Raw genomic sequence first — 23,211 nt, forward strand, 5'->3', positions numbered from 1 at the left:
GGGAAAGAGGGAGGATCTCTCTCTAGCCCATAAGTTCAGGGTCTTCCCATGATTCTCCTTCAAACGGGGACCAACTGCCTTACCTGGAGCTTAGGCTACTCTGCTATCTTTCCCCAGTGCTGTTCCTTGCTTTGTCGCTAGTGATTAGTATCTGAAAGAGTCATAAAGTAATAAAGGAATAAAGTCTCAGAAAGAATTCCTCGTCATCTGTGTCCTGAGGTGGCTATTGGTGGGGACTAGGAGTGCACGAAAGCCACTTACCTGGTCTCGCAGCTTTTCGCAGTGGGGGGGGAGGCGCTTTGCTGCTCTCCCCCCGAAGTTCAGGCCGGGGGGGGAGGCTTCCCGCCTCGCTCGGCTGAAATTCCGGCTGGGGGGGAGGCTTCCCGCCTCGCCCGGCCACGAAATAAAAAGTTAAAAAAAAAATGCCCCCATGATAGGCTACGTGACGATTAACGTAGCCTATCACGGCTAGATCTGCAAATTCAGCCATGATAGGCTACGTAAATCGTCACGTAGCCTATCACGGGTGACTTAAAAAAAAAAAAAGCGCGTACGCAAATGGCGGTCCCCATAGGGAGCCGCCATTCGCGTTCCTTATTTGGTTGCTGTAGTCTACGTAAATCTTTACGTAGCAGTGGCTCTGCCAGAGAAGTTTTCTGGTGAGAAAGGACTTTTTCAGATTTTCTGGGCCCAATTGGAGCTGTACATGCACCTACAACCTGAGGATTTACTGACAGAACAGGTTCGTATGGGCTTCATCATTAACGTACTTTCAGGCATGGCAGCTAAATGGGCTTTGGGACTTCTTCTCGCTAATGTCCCCCTGCTCGGGGACTATCAAGGTTTCATGACAGTGATGGCCAGTTTTTTCGGTGACCCCCCGTGCACACAGACGGCTTCTTGGGAGGTTCTCCACCTCAGGCAGGGCAAGGACAAGTTTCCAGCTACGCAACAACTTTTCGCTTGCTGATGCAGGATTTACAGTGGAATGATGCCGCGCTAGTGGCTCAGTTTTTGGACAGTTTGAACGACAAGATCTTGGATGAGTTGGGTGCATGCCTAGCCCACCTGCTTTGGAGGACCTCATCCAGACCTGCCTCCAGATAGATAGATGGCTGAAGGGGCGCCGGCAGAGCCGGCGGGGTGCCGCGGGCCGAGATTTCCTCCTCCCATTCCCACACATTTCCTGCCCCCTCCCCCACCCCTGCAGTGGGGGTGGAGGAGACCCTGATGCAGCTGGGAGCTACTTGAGCCCCACTGCCACTGGAGGAACTGGAGCGGTGGCACACGGAGTGTCGATGCTTTCAGTGTGGAAAGCTGGGACATTTCGCCAAAACCTGCTGCGCCAGACCCGCAGCCCCACTGCCTTCCCCTCCTCTCCTTCCTCCTCCCCCCTCCTCCTCCTCATCCCCAGGCCTGACTAGGCTGCCCCACAAGCCTGTTGGGGGTCTCTATTGTGGGGGTCAGTTCCCCATCAGGTGGGTGCCTTCCACAACCCCACCACCCTCCCATCTGCTATTGCATGTTCACCTCCACTCCTCCCAATGGGGTGGGGTGGAGGCCCTAGTTTTAGTGGACTCTGGGGCTACGACCAGTTTCATGGATGAAACTTTTGCTCACTTCCACAAGATTCCTACCCTGCCTCTTCCTGCCCCCTTGGCAGTGGAGACCATTGACAGGCGTCCTCTTTCTTTGGGCGTGGTGACCTGGATTACAGCTCCACTCACTCTGCGTGCCCAGTCCCACGTTGAGCAGATTCAGTTTCACTTGGCCAAGGTTCCCCAATACCCAATCATGCTGGGTGTCTCCTGGCTCTCTAAGCATAATCCTCAAATTTCTTGGGGGCATCAGCAAGTGGAGTTTGCATCTCCCTACTGCTGAGAGCATTGCCTCCCGACTGAGGCGCCAGTCCCAGCCCAGGCCTTAACCCTTTCCTCCCCCTCATCTGCTTCTGGCAGTTCTTCAGCTACCGTGATCCTCCCAGAGAAGTATGTGTCTTTTCGGGATGTTTTCAACAAGAAGGAGGCTGACCAGCTGCCCCCTCACTGCCCTTTTGACTGTGCCATTAACCTCATTCCTGGGGCGACGATCCCCGCCGGTCGGCTGTATTCAATGTCGGAGCCGGAACTTCAAGCTCTGCGGGAGTTTTTGGACACAAACCTCAGATGTGGCTTCATTCACCCCTCCTCCTCCCCCACCTGCACCCCTACCATGTTTGTGCACAAAAAATTGGGAGAACTCCGCCTGGTGCATGACTTTAGCACTTTGAATTCGGTCTCGATCCCCAGCAAGTACACCCTCCCCTTCATACTGAAGATGCTGGAGTGCCTGGGGCAAGATTTTCACAAAGTTGGACCTGCATGGCACCTACAATTTGATTTGCATCCAGGAGGAGGATGAGTGGAAGACCTGCTTTGGCACCCAGTACGGAGCATATGAATATCTAGCAGTGCCATTTGGGCTTGCCTGCGCCCCCCCCCCTTTTTCACGTTTTATGAATGCCATCTTCCGGGACTATTTGGACACTTTCCTCATTGTGTATCTCGATGATTTACTTATATTTTCTGAGGACCCCCATGCCCATCAGCCATCAGCCCATGTCTCCACCATCCTCCAGCGCCTCCGTGAGCACCACTTTTATGCCAAGCTGGAGAAGTGTGCATTTGACCTAACCTCTTTGGACTATCTCGGCTACATTATCTCAGCTGACGGTATCAGGTTGGATTCTGCAAAGGTCCAGGCTGTCCTCTCCTGGCAGGCTCCATCCACCAAGAAGGACTTGCGATGTTTTCTGGGGTTTGCTAATTTTTACAGAAAGTTCCTGCCCAGCTTTGCTCGGCTGACGTCTCCTCTCATGGACCTCCTTAAGGGCAGGAAATCTCCTTTTCATTGGACGGCATCTGCCCAACAGGCTTTCAAGGAACTTAAGAAGCTTTTTAGTTCTGAGGCGATCCTGTTACATCCCGACCCGAGGAAGCCTTTTGTGGTGCAAACTGATGCCTCTGACTTTGCGGTGGGGGCGGTGCCTTTTCAGCCAGATCGGGCGGGCGGCAGGTTGCAACACTGTGCCTACCACTCCAGGAAGCTGAACATGTCTGAGAGGAATTATACCATCTGGGAGAAGGAACTGTTTGCCATCAAGTCCGCTTTGGAGACCTGGCGTCATCTTCTGGAGGGTGCACAGCACCCAGTCGAAGTTAGAACTGACCATTGCAACCTGGAACATCTTCAGACAGCCCGTACCTTAAAGCAGCGGCAGATTAAGTGGTCGCTTTTTCCCCCCTGGTTCCACCTTAAGATTTGCCATGTGAAGGCCTCCAACAACCTACAAGCAGATGCTCTTTCTCATAAGCCAGACCTCCAGCCAGGGGGTGAGTGGAATCCCCCTCTCTCTGATTCTTCCCCCCCCCCCCAGAGCCTGGCGGCAGCTGCGGTGCCTCACTCTTGGGAGGAGCTCCTTCACTCTGAACAGGCTGAGGATACTTTTGTCTGCACAAAGGTGGAGGAATTGGGGCTAGCCTCTGCCCCCTCACTCTACCCCCTTCTCTTTGCGAGGTGGCCTGCTTTACCATTCCGGCCGGGTCTATGTGCCTTCTAGACGCCTCCATGAGAAGGTCCTCCATCAGTTCCACGACTCCCCCACCACTGGGCCTTTTGGCATTGCCAAGACCCTGCACGGAGTGACATGGGATTTTTGGTGGCCTTGTGTGTGTCGGGATGTCAAGACCTATGTCGCCTCCTGCCCAACCTGCCAGCGGGTGAAGGCCCCCTCAGGCAAGCCCACAGGCTTGCTTCACCCCCTGCCTCCCCTTTCAGGACCTTGGGAACTGCTCTCCCTTGACTTCATCACTGACTTGCCTCCCTCACATGGTAAGACCACTATTCTGGTGGTGGTGGATTTGTTTTCTAAGATGGCCCATTTCATCCCCTGCTTTGGGTTGCCCACAGCCAGGGAGATGGCAGAGCTTTTTTTGGCACATGTTTTCTGGCTCCACGGATGGCCCAAAGTTCTCATTTCAGATAGGGGCCCCCAATTCACTGCCCATTTCTGGAGGGAGCTACTTGGGCTTCTCCATGTGACGCTCCATCTTTCCTCTGCTCACCATCCACAGACGGACAGTCAGACCGAGCCCACCAATGCAACTCGGAAGCAATATTTGCGCTGTTATGTCAGTTACCAGCAAGATGACTGGTTTTCCTTGCTGCCTCTCACAGAATTTGCTTATAACAATGCCTGCCATGCTTCCACCCATGAAACTCCATTATTTGCCAATTTTGGTTACCACCCCAAGGCTTTCCCATCCACCCTAGCTCCCTCTTCGGTGCCAGTGGCCCATAAGTTTTTAGAGGAGTTGCGAGCAGTACACCACCTCTTACGGGACTCCCTCGAACAAGCCAAGACAGCCTACAAGGCCTCTGCAGACCAGCGACACCAGCCGGGTCCATCTCTGCAACTGGGGGACTGGGTTTGGTTGTCCACCCAATACCTCCCCTCCCACTTGCCCACAAAGAAGCTCACACCTCGCCACATGGGGCCTTTCTAGATTACGGCCCAGATTAACCCTGTTGCTTTTCACCTGGCTCTCCCCCCCTCCATGAAGATCCATCCTGTTTTTCATCGGTCCTTGCTGTCCCCCCTGGTTTCTGGTGACCCTCATCGCTTGGCCGGCTCCCCCCCCCCACCGCCAGTGCTGGTGGAGGGGGAGGAGGAGTTTGAGGTCATGGAGATTCTGGACTCTCGCCTTTCTCATGGCTGCCTGCAATATCTGGTGGACTGGAAGTGGTACGGGCCAGATGAGCAATCCTGGGAACCCGCAAAAAATGTGCATGCTCCATTGCTGTTGAGGCGCTTCCACCAGCTGTACCCCCACAAACCCAGGGTCCCAGGGGAGGAGCACAAGGTGGGGCCTCATGGGAGTGCGGATGATGTCAGGGTGGAAACTGAGCCGATAAAGCCCCAGATAGGGATGTACGGAAGTCACTTACCTGGTCCCACAGCTTGCTTCACGGTGGGGGGGAGGTGCTTTGGTTCTCCCCCCAAAGTTCAGGCCGGGGGGGAGGCACCCCGCCTCACCCAGCCGAAATTCAGGCCGGGGGGGGAGGTGCCCCACCTCGCCTGGCCAAAATTCAGGCCGGGGAGAAGCGCCCTGTCTCCCCGGCCGCGAAATAAAAAAGTGAATGTAAAAATACACACACACATGTGATAGGCTACGTAATGATTTACGTAGCCTATCAAGGCTAGATTTCCAAAGTCAGCCGTGATAGGCTACGTAAATCGTTACGTAGCCTATCACAGGTGACTTTGAAAAAACAAAGCGCGTATGCAAATGGCGGCGCCCATGGGCGCCGCCATTTGCGTTCCTTATTTGGGCCCGGGTAGTCTACGTAAAGGTTTACGTAGACTATGGCAAAAATAAGGGCAACGCTTATAGCGTTGCCCTTATTTTTGCCGTAGTCTACATAAATCTTTACGTAAATCATAGTCTACGTAAATCTTTACGTAGACTACCTGGGCCCAAATAAGGAACGCAAATGGCAGCACCCATGGGCGCCGCCATTTGCGTACGCTCTTTTTTCCCCCCAAAGTCACCCGTGATAGGCTACGTAATGATTTATGTAGCCTATCACGGCTGACTTTGGAAATCTAGCCATGATAGGCTACGTAAATCATTACGTAGCCTATCACGTGTGTGTGTGTGTGTTTTTACATTCACTTTGTAATGGCGGCGGCAGCAGCCGGTCGGAAGCCGGCCGCCGCCTCTGCCCCCGCCGAAATGCTGCCGAAACGCCGCTGGTACCCGCCGCCGAGAGGGACATTCGAAGGAGGTAAGTCCTATCCCGGGGAGGTGGCGGGGGGATGGCGGAGAATTTCACCGCTAATTTTGGGAGGCCGAATGCGTTGGCATTCGGCCTCCCCAAGATTCGTGGAGAAATTCTCCGCCGTCCTTAGCCCCAGAGCAGTTCTGATTCTGAGGAGGAACAGCAATCTGTGGGAGAGGAGCTCGCTCATCTCTCACAAGCACAGCAGCTGGCAGAGATTCCTCCTGCTGGCATTCCTGGGAGAGATAGTGACCCTGGCAGTGAGAGCACTAGAGGGGGGCTTGCTGGATGCTCGGCACAGACGCAGGGAGCAACGACAGATGGAGGGCGCGGAAAGGAGGTGTACTGCTTGTTTGGCGTGCAAACAACGGTCGCGTCCCAAGGACCCAAGGGAAAGAGGGAGGATCTCTCCCTAGCCCATATGTTCAGGGTCTTCCCGTGGTTCCCCTTCAAATGGGGACCAACTGCCTTACCTGGAGCTTAGGCTACTCTGCTATCTTTCCCCAGTGCTGTTCCTTGCTTAGTCGCTAGTGATTAGTATCTGAAAGAGTCATAAAGTAATAAAGGAATAAAGTCTCAGAAAGAATTCCTTGTCGTCTGTGTCCTGAGTTGGCTATCGGTGGGGACTGCAAGTTGCAGCTAGGGCACTCCTGACATTCCCCCTTAAGGAACCTAAGGTGGCGTACGTAGTCCTCCTCCTCCTCTCCATTTTATCCTCACAACAACAACCCTGTGAGGTGGGTTGGGCTGAGAGTCTGTGACTGGCCCAAGTCACCCAGTGAGCTTCCATGGCCGAATGGGGACTAGAACCCGGGTCTCCCAACTCCCAGTCCAACACTCTCGCCACTACACCACACTGGCTCTCTTTAAGACAGAAGTTTATACATCCCCCACCCCATCCCTAGCCCACTGATACATTTCTGAACTTCCTCCAAGCTCTCCTCCAAGCAAACCATAGGGGAGTGAGAGGATCCAGTTCTTCCTCAAAATACAATAGTTATAGCTGTTAGTTGATTTCTCCATTGAAGTGAATGAGGAGATACCAGATGCTTCAGAAAACCATAACAATCTAATATTTGTAATTCTATATCAGCTGGACCCCTCAGACTGCTATGTGTTTAGGGAAGGACAAATCTGTTACTTTTTGTTTCTCACAGTTTCTCATTATTCCAATCATAAATTGACTAACTGACATCCATGGACCTGTGGGGAAGAAGGAGCAAGGGAGACAGGAGCAGGCAAAGAAAATAGCGGGGCCTGCTCCAGTTGGACTGCCCCTCCTTTGGGAGATGAGAGGGGGGAGCAGGGCCATCCCACCAGCCTTGCTTGCAGTCTAGATATTTTTTCCTTTTCCCTCCCCATCGCCTTTTCCTTGTGTGTCGTGTCTTTTTTAGATTGTAAACCTGATGGCAGGGACTGTCTTCTTTGTTCATTGATTCTAAGCTGCTCCAGGAGCCTTTTTTGGCTGAGGAGCAGGATAAAAATACTATTAAATAAATAAATTAACAAATTAAATTAAATTTGTCTTGAAATTTGAGAATTTCTCCAGTCTTAACTTCAGTTGTCTCAAACTCTGAGACTCGTTTTAAATAAAAAAGAATTTAGCATTAAAATGCATATGTGGGTTTTTTTAAAAAAATGTTTTTCCTAATAAATACATTGTTGCCTAACAGAAACATTTTGGCAAGTAAATTTCCTAATATAATGCAGTTTTGAATGTTTGTTTCCCTAATATACCCTTTTCTCTCTCTCTCTTTTTTAAACTGGAGAACTTGTTTACAACAGTCTGAGAAGTGCGAATTTCAAAGGATAGTGGTTCAAAAGTGTGAAATGAATGGGTTTCTCCCCCATCCCTATGTGTGTATCAGAATTACCTAGTCACTAAATTTTACAATTCTCTGAATGTTGCAGCACAATTCACAACACCGTACTCATATAAAAACATGCTCATTTTTAGGCGAAGGGGGGTTCATGCAGATTCTGAGAGAAATCTGTGGATGTAAATATGTATTCAAATGCATACTGAAATGCAATATGTTTGTGCAGATTTTTTTTAAAAATGAATTAATGCGAAAATGGACTTATGGGGAAATACGTGTGAAAGCGACCCCTCCCTCATTAAGTCCAGTAGACATTACTGATTGCAACTTTTCGATTAAAGTATGATTTCAACCCTCCCAGAAGAACTTTCGGAGCCGTGGGCTACATTACCATTTCATATTTTAAGGGAGCAGTCCTATGGCCACTAGACAAGGGCTAGACAGCCATTGGATTGGTCGCTTCCCGGAAAACTGCCTCCCTGCCCCGTCCCCTGCTGCCCCGTAGGCAGTGCAGATTGCCCCAGGTGTTGCACTCATAAGACCACCACACAGCGGGGTAAGGGGGCATTCCTGGGGGCAAGGAGGGGCGGGGAGTTTGGAAGTGCCCGTAAGACACTTCCTGTGTGTCATCCAGCCTCCCCACCCCGCGCTCCAAGGTCCTATGGCTAGATAGCCAAAATTGGCTGTCTAGCCACAATTGTAGGGCAGCTAGAGCATGGAGGAGATGTGGTCCTCCGTGCTCCTCCTACCCTGCATTGGAGAGGCAGTCACCTCCAGGTTCGGAGGTAGCTGTCTATCCCCATAGGCTTGCTCCCTAAATAGCTTATAGGTGGGTGGCATGACTGCCCTGGATTTTATAATATTGGGAGGGTGGTGAGGGACAATTTCCCTCTATAGATCCCCCAAAGTTTCAGATGGTTGCAACACCCAAAAGTACTTGGGTCAAAGCATTGGTCTGTCTTGAAACTGTATTATACACATGTCCTGAGTCTAAAACAAAGGTCTACATACAATGGTGAGTGCGTGCGCGTGAGTGTGCACTCACACACAGAGATATCTATCTATCTATCTATCTATCTATCTATCTATCATCTATCTATCAAGTGTCTGTCTGTCTGTCTGTCTGTCTGTCTGTCTATAGGCTGCTTTTAAGTGTAAAACACTCTCAAGATGGCAAACAGGCTAGAAAACAATACAATCATATTCAAATAGACAATAAATAAATATACAGTGAAATACAATAAATAGAAAAGTTAAATTAAAAGTTGCACACTGTTTTAACTGTTTTATTATTTTAGATTTTTTAAATTGGTATTAGCTTGTTTATTCGTTTAATATATTTTTAGCTGTTTAAACAGTATAAAACAATAAAGAAAGTAATTAGTAATAAAAAAACTTGATTTTATCTGTATGCTGCCCTGAGATCTTAATGATATAGGGTGGGATACAATGTTTTATATGTATGTATGTATATAAAAATAAATAACAGCAATAAAACCTGCATTATGGGAATGCTGGTGAAAATAAGTAGGCCTTTTAAAGATCTGACAAAAAGGGGCCTAATAAACCCTTGATGGAAACTGGTTTCAGAGGTGTGGGGCCACCACTGAAGAAGCCCTCTCCCTTGTACTCACCTGTCTAACTGCCCTTGGCGGTAGGCAAGTGAGAAGGGTCTCCACTGATGACCTCAAAGTGTGAGCAAGCTGGTAGAGGAGGAGGAGGCCCTTCAGATAACATGGGCCCAAACCATGTAAGCCTTTAGATGTTAAAACCAGCACTTTAAATTGGGCTCAGAAACATACTGGCAACCAATGCAGCTGGCACAGTGTTGATGTCACATGATCAAACAGTATCCAGGAGGCTGCATTCTGCACCAGCCGAAGTTACCTCTCCAGTATAAACACCTGAGGTTGCTTCCACCCCTGGCCACTATCTTTCCAAGGAAGGGCATGGAAATAACAGCAGAATTATCATCACTGTCCATTGATCACTGCACCTGCCATTTTGCAAAAAAGAAAAAGAAAAAGAGGTGCCCGTAGGTATGCGCACATTTGCTCTTGTGCACAACAGCACTGAGGATGGCTGCTGCACACAAGGTTACAGGTGTAAATGGTCCATTTACGCCAGTGACTTTGTGCATATCGGCCATTCACAGAACCATTGTGAATAAGAGCAAATGCATGCATTTCTGCAGGTGCCATATTTTTGCAAAATGGCAGCTGCAGAGATCACTGGATGGGCCCAGGGTGAGTGTGGGTGGCTCAGTGAGCAGGGTGGGTGTGTCAGGCATGAGTCCAGGGGCATGCAAGCAGGGCCAGGGATTTGGTGGTTGCCCGGAGAACATGGATGGGGGGGGGCACCTGTCCATCCCTAAATAGGACTTCTTTGACCCTGGATATGGGCCAGGGTGAGTAGCATGCAATCCCTATGTGCTTATTTTTATATTTACAGTGCATTCAGGTATAGTCTCATTGCTAAAAGTTTGAACGATGTCTAAAGGAATGGTACAATGGTGTGTATTCTAAGCAACACATGTAAAAATCTGGGTTGCTTGGGTTAGGCCAGGCTCATCTTCCATTGGTGGTCTTCTTGCTGGGACAGAATTTGTTGTTCTTATTCATGTGGCTGATGAATGGGGCCAGAGTGCTCTTTTCCCTTGCTTCTGCAGTTCCGGGGTCAGAGGCTGTTAGGGTAATACATTCTTCCCAAGATGTTACACATCCGAGAGGGCATGGCGGGGAGGTGAGGGGAATGCAGTGGTCTCCTATTTTGTATCTGCCCTGCTTTACAAAACTTTTTTGTGATATCATGAGGTAGCCAAATCTGATTGGCTCCATGGTATTCCTAGGAAGCCTATGGAGAGTGAAGAAATTGTTCGGAGCCCACACTTTGATTCAGCTTCATGATGACATGATATTGTCACATCATCTACATGTTCCCTGATTGGCTGGGAAGTCTGTTGAAAAACCCATTAAAAAAATGACTCCAAAGCTGCAGATTGGAGAAGGGGACAGGTGCAAAAAGGCAGTGAACAGTGTGCAAAATGGATGGTCAGCAGAAGGCTCTTCAAACTTTATGTTCAGAATATTCTTCTCCCTGAAATGGTTTGTGGCTGGAAATTTGGCACAAGTCCCATGTTTCCATAAGAATTTAGTATGACTGAAATAGAATTTGGGGGTGGGGGGAGGGGGACATAGGAGTGGTAGTAGGGATGGACGAAAGTCCCTTACCTGTCCTCGAACAATGTTCGCGGTGGGGGGGAGGCACTTCGCTGCTCCCCCTGCGAAGTTCAGGCCGGGGGGGAGGCTTCCCGCCTCGCCCCGGCCGCGAACGCGAAAGTTTTTTTTTTAAAAAAAAAAACGCCCCCTGATAGGCTACGTGACGATTAACGTAGCCTATCACGGCTAGATCTGCAAAGTCAGCCACGATAGGCTGCGTCAATCGTCACGTAGCCTATAACGGGTGACTTTAAAAAAAAAAAAAGCGCGTACGCTAATGGCGGCCCCCATAGGGAGCTGCCATTCGTGTTCCTTATTTGGTCGCTGTAGTCTACGTAAATCTTTACGTAGACTACAGCGACCAAATAAGGAATGGGAATGGCAGCTCCCTATGGGGGCCGCCATTATCCGTATGCGCTTTTTTTTTTTTTTTAAGTCACCCGTCATAGGCTACGTGACGATTGACGTAGCCTATCATGGCTGACTTTGCAAATCTAGCCGTGATAGGCTACGTTAATCGTCACGTAGCCTATCAGGGGGCGTTTTTTTTCTTTTATTGCAATGGCGGCGGCGGCAACCGGTCAAAAGACCGGCTGCCGCTCCCGCCCCGCTCGAACACCCGCCGAACACTCCGGACCCGCCGCCGGGAGGGACAGTCGGCGAAGGTAAGTCCCGTCCCGGGCGGGTGCGGGGGGAGAGGGGTTCGGAGGATTTCTCCCCAAAACTTGTTTGGGGGGCCGAACACGTTGGCGCTCGGCCCCCCGACGTTTCGGGGAGAAATTCTCCACCATCCCTAAGTGGTAGAGCACATCCCTTGCAGGACAGTGGGCCCAATTTCAACCCCTGCAGTCTTCAAGCAGAACTGGAAAAGACCCCCATCTGAAATCCTGGAGGGCTGCTGCTGCCAATCATTGTTGAAAATACCAACTTAAATGGGCCAATCATCTTACTTGGTATAAGGCAGCCCATCCCGTGATCTCTGTGGCTGCCATTTTACAAAAAAAAAAGAAAGAAAAAAAGACAGCCGTAGATATGTGCACATTTCCTCTCATGCACAATGGTACTGTGAATGGCCAATACGCGCAAACTTAAAGTTTGTCATATGGCATAGGGATGTGTTCATGGGAAAATAATAATTAAAAAAATCACAGTTCTGAGTAGGTAAGTTAAAGCCCTCAGGTGTGTCTAAAGTTGCTCCTTTAATGACAGCTCCTTTAAGGACATAATCTTTTTAGCCGTCTTAATCTACATAAATATTTATGTAGACTATGACAGCGAAAATAAAGGGGAATGCAAATAGCATAGCGGGCGCTATTTGCGTCCCTTTTTCATTCACTGTTTTAGCCTACGTAAATCTTTACGTATACTAAAACGGCGAATCAAAAGGGGACGCAGATAGTGCCCGCTACGCTATTTGCGTTCCCCTTTATTTTCGCTGTCATAGTCTACGTAAATATTTATGTAGACTAAGACGGTAAAAAGAAGGAACACAAATGGCGGCGGCTGTAGCGCATATTTGTGTATGCGTTTTTTTTTTTAACCCACCCAACCATGATAGGCTACGTAAAGATTTACATAGCCTATCACGTCTTTTTTTTCTTTTTTTTTAAACCTAGCCATGATAGGCTACGTAAATCTTTACATAGCCTATCACGTCTTTTTTTCTTTTCTTTTTACACACAAGCCTGGAAATGGCGGCAGTGGCAGCTGGTCGGAAGACCGGCCGCCACCACTGGAGCCGCCGGAGCCGCCGCCAGAGCTGCCGCCGCCTGGATGATCCACCCCAGGTGAGTCTCGTCCCGAGGGGGATCCATGGGGGGGCAAGGGGGTGGCAGGCCGTTCCGCCATGGAGTTTGGGGGGCCGAATGCACTGGCATTCGGCCTCACCGAGATCTGTGGCGGAATTCTCTGACATCCCTACTTACAACAACCCTTTAAAGCAGGTGAACATTATGATCTCCGTTATTATACTGAAGCTGAGGTAGAGAGAATAGTGAATTGTGTAAGGCTAGAGATGATCTTCACCGGGAAATCCAGCCCTTCTAGAGCTCACTGAATTTTGGGCAGGCCCGACTTAGTTTGCATTTGCAAGCTGAGCTGTAGGTTTTCCCTGAAATCTGGGAACTCCACTCCTCTTTCTAAAAAAGAAATAGATATGTATTCAAATTGTGGCTGAAACTTGCACAAATTATGCAAATTGCAGGTGAAATTTGTGCAAATGTCTATTTCTGCAAAATTTAAACAAACAAATAAAAACAGAAAATCCACTGGCTGCCCTGACTCACTGCAAGCTGAGTTGGGCCAGCTAGCAGAAGACAAACTGAAATAAAGGGTGGGGGGTGAGACAATGAAAGCTTGCTGAGCTTCACCCCCCACCAACTGGAATTCTCCAATATCCATATGTAAGGCTATCTAGAAAGCTCATTGCAAATGTGAGATCTTCTCTTGACGCACAGAGTCATAGAATAATAGAATAGTGGGGTTGGAAGGGGCCTCTAAGACCATCAAAACCACCTCACATCTAATTTCTACCTCACAGCTCTCCTCACCTCTCTACCTCACCTCTCTCCATCTAGGGATGGTGGAGAATTTCTCCACGAATCTCATGGAGGCTGAAATTGGTGGTGAAATTCTCCACCGGCCCCCCGCCCCCCCCGGGATGGGACTTACCTCGTGCGAATGTCCCTCTCGGCGGTGGGTCCCAGTGGCATTTCGGCGGCGTTTCAGCAGCGGCGGGGACGGCGGCCGGTCTTGTGACCAGCTGCTGCCGCCACCATGGCAAAATAAAAAAGGAAAGTAAAAAAAAAAACCACACCCGTGATAGGCTATGTAACGATTTACGTAGCCTATCACGGCTAGATTTCCAAAGTCAGCCGTGATAGGCTACGTAAATTGTCACGTAGCCTATCACGGGTGACTTTGAAAAAAAAAAAAGCGCGTACGCAAATGGCGGCACCCATGGGGCACCACCATTTGCGTTCCTTAGTTTGGCACGTCTAGTCTATGTAAAGATTTACGCAGACTACGGCGAAAATAAGGGCAACACAAATAGCATTCCCTTATTTTCGCCATAGTCTACGTAAATCTTTACGTAGACTAGACGTGCCAAACTAAGGAACGCAAATGGTGGGGCCCTATGGGTGCCGCCATTTGTGTACGCGCTTTTTTTTTTTCAAAGTCACCCGTGATAGGTTACGTGACAATTTATGTAGCCTATCACGGCTGACTTTGGAAATCTAGCCGTGATAGGCTACGCAAATCATTACGTAGCCTATCATGGGGGTGTTGTTGTTTTTTACTTTACTTTTTTTTTCGTGGCCGGGGAGACGCGGGGCTTCTCCCCGGCCTGAATTTCGGCGGCGAGGGATGGGGCACCTCCCCCCCAGCTTGAATTTCGGCTGGGCGAGGAGGGGCACCTCCCCCCCTCGCCTGAACTTCGGGGGGAGAACCGAAGCGCCTCCCCCTCACCGCAAAGCAAGCTGTGGGACAAGGTAAGTCCCTTTCATCCATCCCTATCTCCATCTCTCCAATTTCTACCTCACATCTCTCCATTCACCAGTTCAGCACTCCCTGTGTGCTAAGATCCTGACCCAGTGGATTAGGGAAGCTTCTCTTTCAACCTCAAATGTATGTGTGTTTCTATGGATAATTCATAGAATAACAGAATCATAGAATAGTAGGGTTGGAAGGGGCCTATAAGACCATCGAGTCCAACCCCCTGCTCAATGCAGGAATCCAAGTCAAAGCATCCCTGACAGATGGCTGTCCAGCTTCATCATGAATGTGTCCAGTGTGGGAGAGCCCACCACCTCCCTAGGTAATTGGTTCTATTATCGTATTGCTCTAACAGTCAGGAAGTTGTTCCTGATGTTCAGCTGGAATCTGGCTTCCAACTTGAGCCCATTATTCCATGTCCTGCATTCTGGGATGATCAAGAAGAGATCCTGGAAATGCACATCCTCCTCCAGGTGTTTTACCACATGAATGGGGGTCAGATTGAGCTCACAACTAGCTGTGCATCCACATTGAGTTTGCACCAGAGATAGAGGAAAAATCAATTTGGCTTGCATTTTAACACAAATTTAACAAATGCCGTTTCCAACCAATATGAAAACTGAAATGCAGCTGTCCTTTGATATTTACACATCTTCAGAGTTTGCAATGCAGCAAGATATGCATACAAAAATGTGTATGTTACAACCAACACATATGAATTTTTATGCAAAGGTTTTTAAAGTGTAAACTGATGTTAAAATGTTACAAGACAACTTTAAAATGAGAAAAAAATGAGCAACTGAGAGAAACCAAAATTGACAGATGTGTCTATCCCTAATTTGCACCTCTAGTTAATCATCACTTTATAGAATCTCACACAAGGAAGCTGCTTCTGTTGGAGGAAGCTGTGTAGGGACATCCCTTGCAAAAATGAGGAAATGGTGTTTACCATGAGTTTACTGAGCACTGCTTGACTTTTCTATTTTTTTTCTTTCTTTTTTTTTTTTAAATGATCCTGTGCAGTTGCTGGGTCTAAGATGTCATCTGTTATGCCTAACCGGTTCATAGAAAAACCTTGACTTGTACACAAAGGCAATTTTCACAAACCAGTGGAACTGAGAGATAGTACCATGATATATAATATATATGTAAGCAGTTTCCATTATAAAATATAGATGAGTCCTTTTGGCAGGCTGATTTTAGTCCTGCTTCTGAACTTAGACTGGTCTGTGTTGTGAGTGTGTGAGTTTAGATATACTGAAGTAACCGAGAGCCATGATTGTGCACACAATTGCAGCTTGGTAAGGGGATGGATGACTGTGCAGCACTTCTCGGGCAGTCGCTGAGCTGTCCTTTAGCTCCCGCAGCACAGCTCACGTGGGCAGGCAGTGACAGTAGCTCGGTGATCGCCTGAAGGGACTGGACGGAGGTGAGTCCGTCCATCCCTAATTGTGCTTAATGTTGATTCTCTTGTCTTGTATCCCCTCTCCACCAATGGTCCACCTGCACCCTCCATGTTTAAAACAGAACAACTAATTTTGACGTTGAATGGGTTCAGAGGGTCCTTGCAGCTTATCCTGTCCATGTTGTGCCTCATATAGCAGGCTGTAGGATACGTCTATCTAAAGACCAATTCACGATTCACCTGGTTCTCCAGCAACCTATTTTAGAAAGTGGATCTCTCTAAGTCTTCTTTCCAGATGCCAAGAATTTTAGAAGTATTATTTAGAGATTGTGTAAGTCACCATGAGCACTATGGAAATGTGTCACATGAACAAATGCACACTAAAAGAACAGAACATAGCTCCCGCCACTACCACATTGTCATGATTCCTAATCCTACATGCTATGAGAAATGTAAGGTAGTTGCTCCTAAATGGCAACCCTGTGCTGAATTCTCCTTGCTCCTCTGTAGCATGTAATACATTTTACCTTCTGCCCAAATGGAATTATGTTGTGTGTTTCCCCATTCCTGATCCCCATCCTTGGTTGGTGCATGCAAGAGACTGCTCCACATAACACCAGAACCTGGGTTAAGTTGAACTCCACATTTACCAAAGGGAAGTGGGAGAAATTCTACATAGGGCTGAACGTGAAGTGCTCTTATTTTTTGTTATATTAAAGATCATCATTCTGTGTTGCTCTGTCTTTCTTGCCCACCACCTTTTCCTACTTTCTCAGTTTCACATGGGAGGTTGCTTGAACAGCCCCATTGTCTAGCATCCCACTCTGGAACCCAATTCTGCTCTCTTGGTTGCATTCATCATCCAAATGTTTGTTGAAGTTGCCACGGTAGCCACATGCCTTGCTCACTGAAGAGGCACACTGTTTCCTGGGGTTGGGGGAAAAAATGTTCAGTTTGCATTTTAATGTGAATTTACCTAATTTTGCATTTTCAACCCCCTATGCAAACTGGAACTCAGTTATCTTTTGAAATTCTCACCTCTCTAAATTTTGCAATGGAGGTCTCCAATCAAAATATTCATTCAAAAATCCATGTATTAGGGGAAACAAAGTTCAAAAAGCATTCTATTACGGAAACTGGTTGCCAAAATGTGCATATTAGGCAAAATGCATATAAGATGCATGTATTATGAGTAATGTGCACAGACATGCTTATACATTTACAAGCCAACTTTATATCTATACCTATATCTAATCTCCAAGTTCAGGACAAACAAAATTTAAGACTGGAGAAATTCTCAAAGTTTGAGTTGAACCAAATTTAAGACAAGAAAAACGAGAACTGACAGAAACTGGCATTGAAAGATTCATCCATCCTGATGGTTTTCCAGCATACGCTTTCTGATGTACCCTGAAAAGCTGCTTCATTCTTCATACAGATGGGCAAATCTATCAATTTTCTTTCCACATTCTTTTTTTTTTAAATAAATACATCTCAAATTCTTTCTCTCCTGAATATGAAGTACGAGGTGAATACTGGTAAATTGTTATAAAAAAAAATGAACCGAGCTGAATTTCTCATCCGTTTGCACTGGTCAAATTCAGTAGGAACAGGAGAGGGTTAAGCACTAACATGGTTGAATTCACAGAGATTTAAATGCGGACTAAGCACTCACAGCCTTGATAGATGAATGAGTCTGTTTGAGTTTCTCCCACATTCCTTTAAAACAAACAAACAAAAAAACACACCTCAAATTCTTTTTTCTCCAGATATGGAAAACTTTGCAAATTTGGTAAATTCTGATCAAAAACTAAATTCGCACCCATCTGCAGCACAGTTTACAGAAACGTCTTGTGAAACCATTCATTCTTTAGCATTTCCCCCAATCGTTTGCATCACGGTCTTGTGATATCAAAGTGCACCAGAGACCTCCAGCAGTCCCTTTGCCCCGATGAAGAGAGGGGAGGAAATTGTGAATTCCCCTGTCCTGCAGCCATGCAGCATGTGGGCTGCCTAGCGTTAATCTCGCCAAGCCAATTATACATTTGTGTTCCCCTTGTCATTTTCATTTGTAGACTGAACACATTTTTCCCCCGGAGGATATTGCTTCCATAAAGTGCTGAGTCAGTTCATTTCCAATGTAATTGGATAGAGTGGAATGTTAGATTGCATTCATTTTGCGGTCTCTTTCTGTTTTTAACCTCTGGGTTTTTTGCTTGTCTTTTCTTTATTAATCCTCCGTTCCACTTCCTTTTCAGTTACGGACGACTTTATGCTGCAGACCCCTACCACCACACACTTGCTCCAGCAGCCACCTACGGCGTTGGTACCATGGTAAGTACTGCTTTCTTTCTTTCTTTCTTTCTTTCTTTCTTTCTTTCTTTCCTTCCTCCCCTTTCCATCTCCCAGTTCACCCTGCCCCCCTCCATGCCTCCCCTCCCTTCTTCTCCCTGGTTCTTAGCATGGTTGACATCTTCTCACTTTTCCTTAATTGAATTTGTCTCTTATGCTAACGGCAGCTAAAATGCCACATTAATCCTTCCCAGTAAACTTGATAAATGTCTTAATTTCTTGGCAATGCAGTGCATGTAAGTTATTATATTTTTAATTTTGCAAGTATCACCTAGCTGAGCACTTACCTTAATGGAATAATTAGTCATTTTGATAATTAAATCCATCACAAATGGAATGCATTCACAGTGGCGTCCATTCTTCTTCTTCTTTTCTCCTTTCTGCCTTGAATTTACATAGCCCCAAGGTTCAAGTCACACCAATGCTTGTAACACAAAGAACTGAAAACAAGATTTCCAGGCCTCTGCTGTCAGTCAGCCCAAATCCCAGCTATTTTTCCTTGCTTATTACAGTTATTATTTAAAGTTAATTCTACCAGAGAGAGAGAGAGAGAGAGAATGTGGGGGGTAGGCGGAGACTGACTGGCCTTGGAACCAAGGATCTATCCATCTGGTACATAGGAATGGTGGTTTATGTGAAGCTAAAATGTACCCATCAAAGACCCACAGGAAAATCGTATTCGGCATTGTTGGCTTTTTGCGTTATGAGATAATATCCCTCCAGGGGCCATATATGGAAACACAGTTATCTTGTAATCAAGATAATGAGTGCAATCAAGCAAGAGTTACTCACAAAAAACCCCATGGAAAGCAATAGAATGCAATTTAGCTACGACTAATGATGAGTCCCTTTGATTTAAACCTGACCTAGTCATGTTCAGCTTTTGCTTGATGTGTGCCAGTGGAGGCTGGTGGCTCTGATGGGGCTGTGAATCTGCTCTGGGTTTCAGTCAGAACTCTAAAGGAGCTATCCAAAGTGCTGTCCTCAATTTTGGTGATGGGGTCAGCACCTTGGATAGCTGTTCTGAGTGGTTCTGACTGAAATCCAGAGCAGTTTCATAGCCCCACCTCCATTGAAGCAACCAGCCTCCACTGATGTGTGCCCAAGATTTATAGCAGGTTCTTTCAACCTGGTGTCCTCCAGATGTCTTGGAATACAAGTCTCTGCATTCCTGACTATTGACCATGCTAGCTGGGGCTGATGGAAGTTGAAGTCCAAAACATCTGGAGGGCACCAGGTTCCCTACCTCTGAAAAATGATGCTATTTTCAAATATTTGTAAGGCAGTGGTAGGCAACCTGTGGCCTGCCATATGTTTTGGACTCCAACTCCCACAAGCTCCACCTAACATGGTCAGGGATTATAGTCCAACAACATCTGGAGGACCAGAGGTTACCCGCACCTGCTGTAAGGTTAGTCCAAAATTGCAGTTTCTTTTCTTTTCTTCTTTTCTTTTCTTTTTTTTTTTTGCAGTCTAACATTATTGTTAGATCTGTGACTACAGAAGCAGTAAGCAGGAATACAAGCTGTTGTACATTTAGCCAATTATAGATAATAATGTGCTTATAATGCACAACTATTATATGTGCATATAACATACAAGAATTATATGAGCATACAATGCACAGCAATTGGGTGTGCATATTATGCACATAGGGATGTACGAAAGTCACTTACCTTTTCGAAGGGTGACATTCGCGGTGGGGGTGAGGCTCTCTGTCCCTCCCCACAAAATTCTCTCTGGCTGGCTCTGCTCCACGGAGATTCCACAGAGCTGCCAGCCAGGGCCGCCGGCAGCTGGACATCCGGCCGCTGGGCAGCTTGCAGGGACACAAATGGCAGCAGCCATAGCCGCCACCATTTGCGGCCCTGTATTTTGCCATGATAAGCTATATAAATATTTACATAGCCTATCACGGCAAAAAAAAAAAAAACAGCGGACGCAAATGGTGGCAACTACGGCGGCCACCATTTGCGTTCCCTTTTTTTTTTGCCATTTTAGCCTACGTAAATATTTACGTAGGCTATTACGGCAAAAAAAAGGGGGGAACACAAATGGCGGGCGCCGTAGCCGCCGCCATTTGCGTTCCCTTAGTTAAGCCTTGATAGGCTATGTAAGTGTTTACATAGGCTAAAACGGCAAAAATGCAAATGGCGTCCCTGCATTAGCCATGATAGGCTACGTAAGTATTTACCAAGCTAATTTCCACCACCACCGCCATTTCCAGTAAAAAAAAAAGCAAAAAAAGGGATAGGCTATGTAAAGATTTATGTAGCCTATCACGGCTAGATTTTTAAAAAATACCGTGATAGGCTACGTAAATGTTTATGTAGCCTATCATGGCTGATTTAAAAGACAAAAAAAATGTGCCATTTGCATTCCTTATTTTGACACGTCTTAGTCTACGTAAACATTTACGTAGACTAAGACGGTGAAAATAAGGGGAACGCAAATAGCACAGCGTCTACGTAGACTAAGATGTCTGAAAATAAGGAACACAAATGGTGGCACCCATGGGCGCCGCCATTTGCGTACGTGGGTTTTTTTTTCTTTTAAATCAGCCGTGATAGGCTATGTAAACATTTACGTAGCCTATCACGGCTGACTGCAGGGACGCAAATGGCGGCGGCTACGGCTGCCGCCATTTGAGGACCCAGCCGGCCAGGATTCAGGGGGGAGGGACGGAGCGCCTCTCCCCCGGCCAGAATTTCGGGGGGGAGGGACAGAGCGCCTCCCTCCCGGCCAGAATTTCGTGGGGAGGAACGGAGCGCCTCCCCCCCACCTCGAATCAATTTCGTTAAAAGTTAAGTCACTTTCGTACATCCCTAAATTTGCTTCAGTTCTTTTTGATATCAGGATTTGCCCCGTTCGCACCTCCCAGACCAAATGCAGATACTATTTCCCATGTGATTTGCAGACCAAAAACAATGTGTTCTGCAGCATGCACACCTTTCAAAAATGCTCGTGAAAAAATGCATACATCTGAAAAATGTGCACAAATTCACTGTAATCAATGGGAGAACAATGCATACATTTCAAAGATGCACACAACTGATTAGTACGTTTGGAAAAAAATATGCAAGGAAATATGCACGGATTTTCATGCATAAAGAAAAGAGAAAGCTTGCAATCTGGTATGGACTCAAGTCACAATGAGCTTTGAGATGAAATTTGGACAACTTTGGTGAGCTCATGTTTTGCTGCTTCACACATTCCTCCCACCAATTTGCACTGGCCAGGGAGGAAGGTGGGGGACACATCCCCCCTTTTTTGCTATGCCAGCTCCTGGATGGCATAGCTGAGTGGGCTGAGGATCAGCTCAATTTGGGGGCTTTGGGGGGCTTTGCTTCCAGCAGATCAAAAGCCTCTGGTACCCAGCCCTCACCTCTGAAATGCCCATTTGGGAGACCTTTTGTCAGCTACCACTAGGGATGCTGGAGAAATTTGAGACGGATTAAAATGAGCTCAGATTTCTAAGAATCTGACCTGCGGAATCTACTGCGGAGCGCCCCCACAGGCCATGTGGAGTCCGTGGAATTTTGGATGAGTTTTTTACTTTCCCAAAATTTACACATATAAATCCATAGAAAACTACATACATTTCTGCTGAGGAAAGGTTGAATGGAATGGGGGACAATACACCAAGTATTACGTACTGGGGTAAATTGCCTAAGGAGGTGGTGGGCTCTCCCACACTGGAGGCATTCAAGACAAGGCTGGACAGCCACCTGTCGGGGATGCTCTCACTTGGACTCCTGCATTGAGCAGGGGGTTGGACTCGATGGCCTTGTAGGCCCCTTCCAACCCTACTATTCTATGATTCTATGAAATTGCGTAAATACTTACATAAATACTTACATAAATATTTATGTAATTATTTCCATATTTTTCCACATGATGAAAAAAAAATATGTGCATCCGTCTGTGGGCAGATAACAGAATGAAAGACTCTTGTCAATCCGTGACACACTGACGGAACAGATTTTACACAGTCCATACATCCCTAGCTACCACTGGAGGAAGCACTGCCATTTACAGAGGTTTCCATGGATGGAACAGGGCTATTGAGGTGAACAGAGAATCCGAGCTCCCTCCTACCCCCAGTGAGCTGCCTGTAGGGGTTAAGACTGCATTCTTAATCACTTATTCACTAATTATTTATTTTAAACAATGGAGCTGCTTTTCTGCTAAAAAGTCTTGAAAGAAATATACGTTTTCTTAACATGAAAGAGGTGGGGAATCTGTGAGTCTCCAGATGTTGTTGGACTGCAACTCCCATCATGCCACACCATTAGTTGTGCTGGCCTGCACTGATAGACGTTGCCAACCTCTGACATAAAACATAAAATTAATTTAAAAAACAGCAATTCCTGCATATACAAACAATAACAGAATCATTAAAGCAACAGTCAATCCAGGTAGAATACAGCAGGAACATAAATTGCTTAAAAGCCTTGACAAATAAAGAAGGCCTAGATCCGACATCTGAATGCATGCCCACCGACATTTCACAGATTAGACGAGGAACATGCTTGTATCACCTCTATGATCATATGAAGTATTACTGCCCAGGTTCACATAGGGATGCTGGAGAAATTCAAGAGGGACTAAAACGTGCTCAGATTTCTAAGAATCCGACCTGCGGAATCTGCTGTAGAGCAACCCCCTCAGTCTACGCAGAGTCCGTGGGCTTTCGGATGATTTTTTGTTTTTACTTTCCCGAAATTTATGCAAATCTGTTGGTAGGAAAATATGTAAGTTTCTGCTGAGGAAACGTTGAATGAAATCGGGGACAATATGCTAAATGTAATGTACTGAGTTAAATTATGTAAGTACTTATGTAAGTACTCATGTAAGTATTTGCGGATTTTTCTGCATGACAAATAGGGATGGGCGGATTCCCTACCTTCCGGTCCATGGGGAATCTGCCCAAGGGGGGGGAGGTAATCCGTTCCTCCCCGTGGAATCCTCTTCAGCCAGCTCCGCTTCTTGGCAATTCCGCGGAGCCGCCGGCCAGCCCCGAAGCACCAGCGATACAGCCGCCATGCCATATCACTGGCTGAAGGGGACTGACTGCGGCCGCAACTGGTGTCCAGGATGC

At 47.1% G+C, this 23,211-nt stretch overlaps 1 protein-coding gene across 1 annotated transcript in view; it reads left to right on the top strand.

The window, feature by feature from the left end:
• Window positions 1-23,211, top strand: part of RBFOX1 (RNA binding fox-1 homolog 1) — a 379,715-nt gene that overhangs the window by 353,126 nt on the left and 3,378 nt on the right. The window contains exon 14 of the mRNA XM_084817880.1: window positions 18,017-18,092. Coding sequence (XP_084674006.1) covers window positions 18,017-18,092 — 76 coding nt within the window. The remainder of the gene's footprint in view (window positions 1-18,016; window positions 18,093-23,211) is intronic.

Source organism: Heloderma suspectum, chromosome 12, assembly GCF_057233095.1.
Source record: "Heloderma suspectum isolate Gila_16-S chromosome 12, 16-S_ref, whole genome shotgun sequence".
NCBI classification, from domain to species: domain Eukaryota; kingdom Metazoa; phylum Chordata; class Lepidosauria; order Squamata; family Helodermatidae; genus Heloderma; species Heloderma suspectum.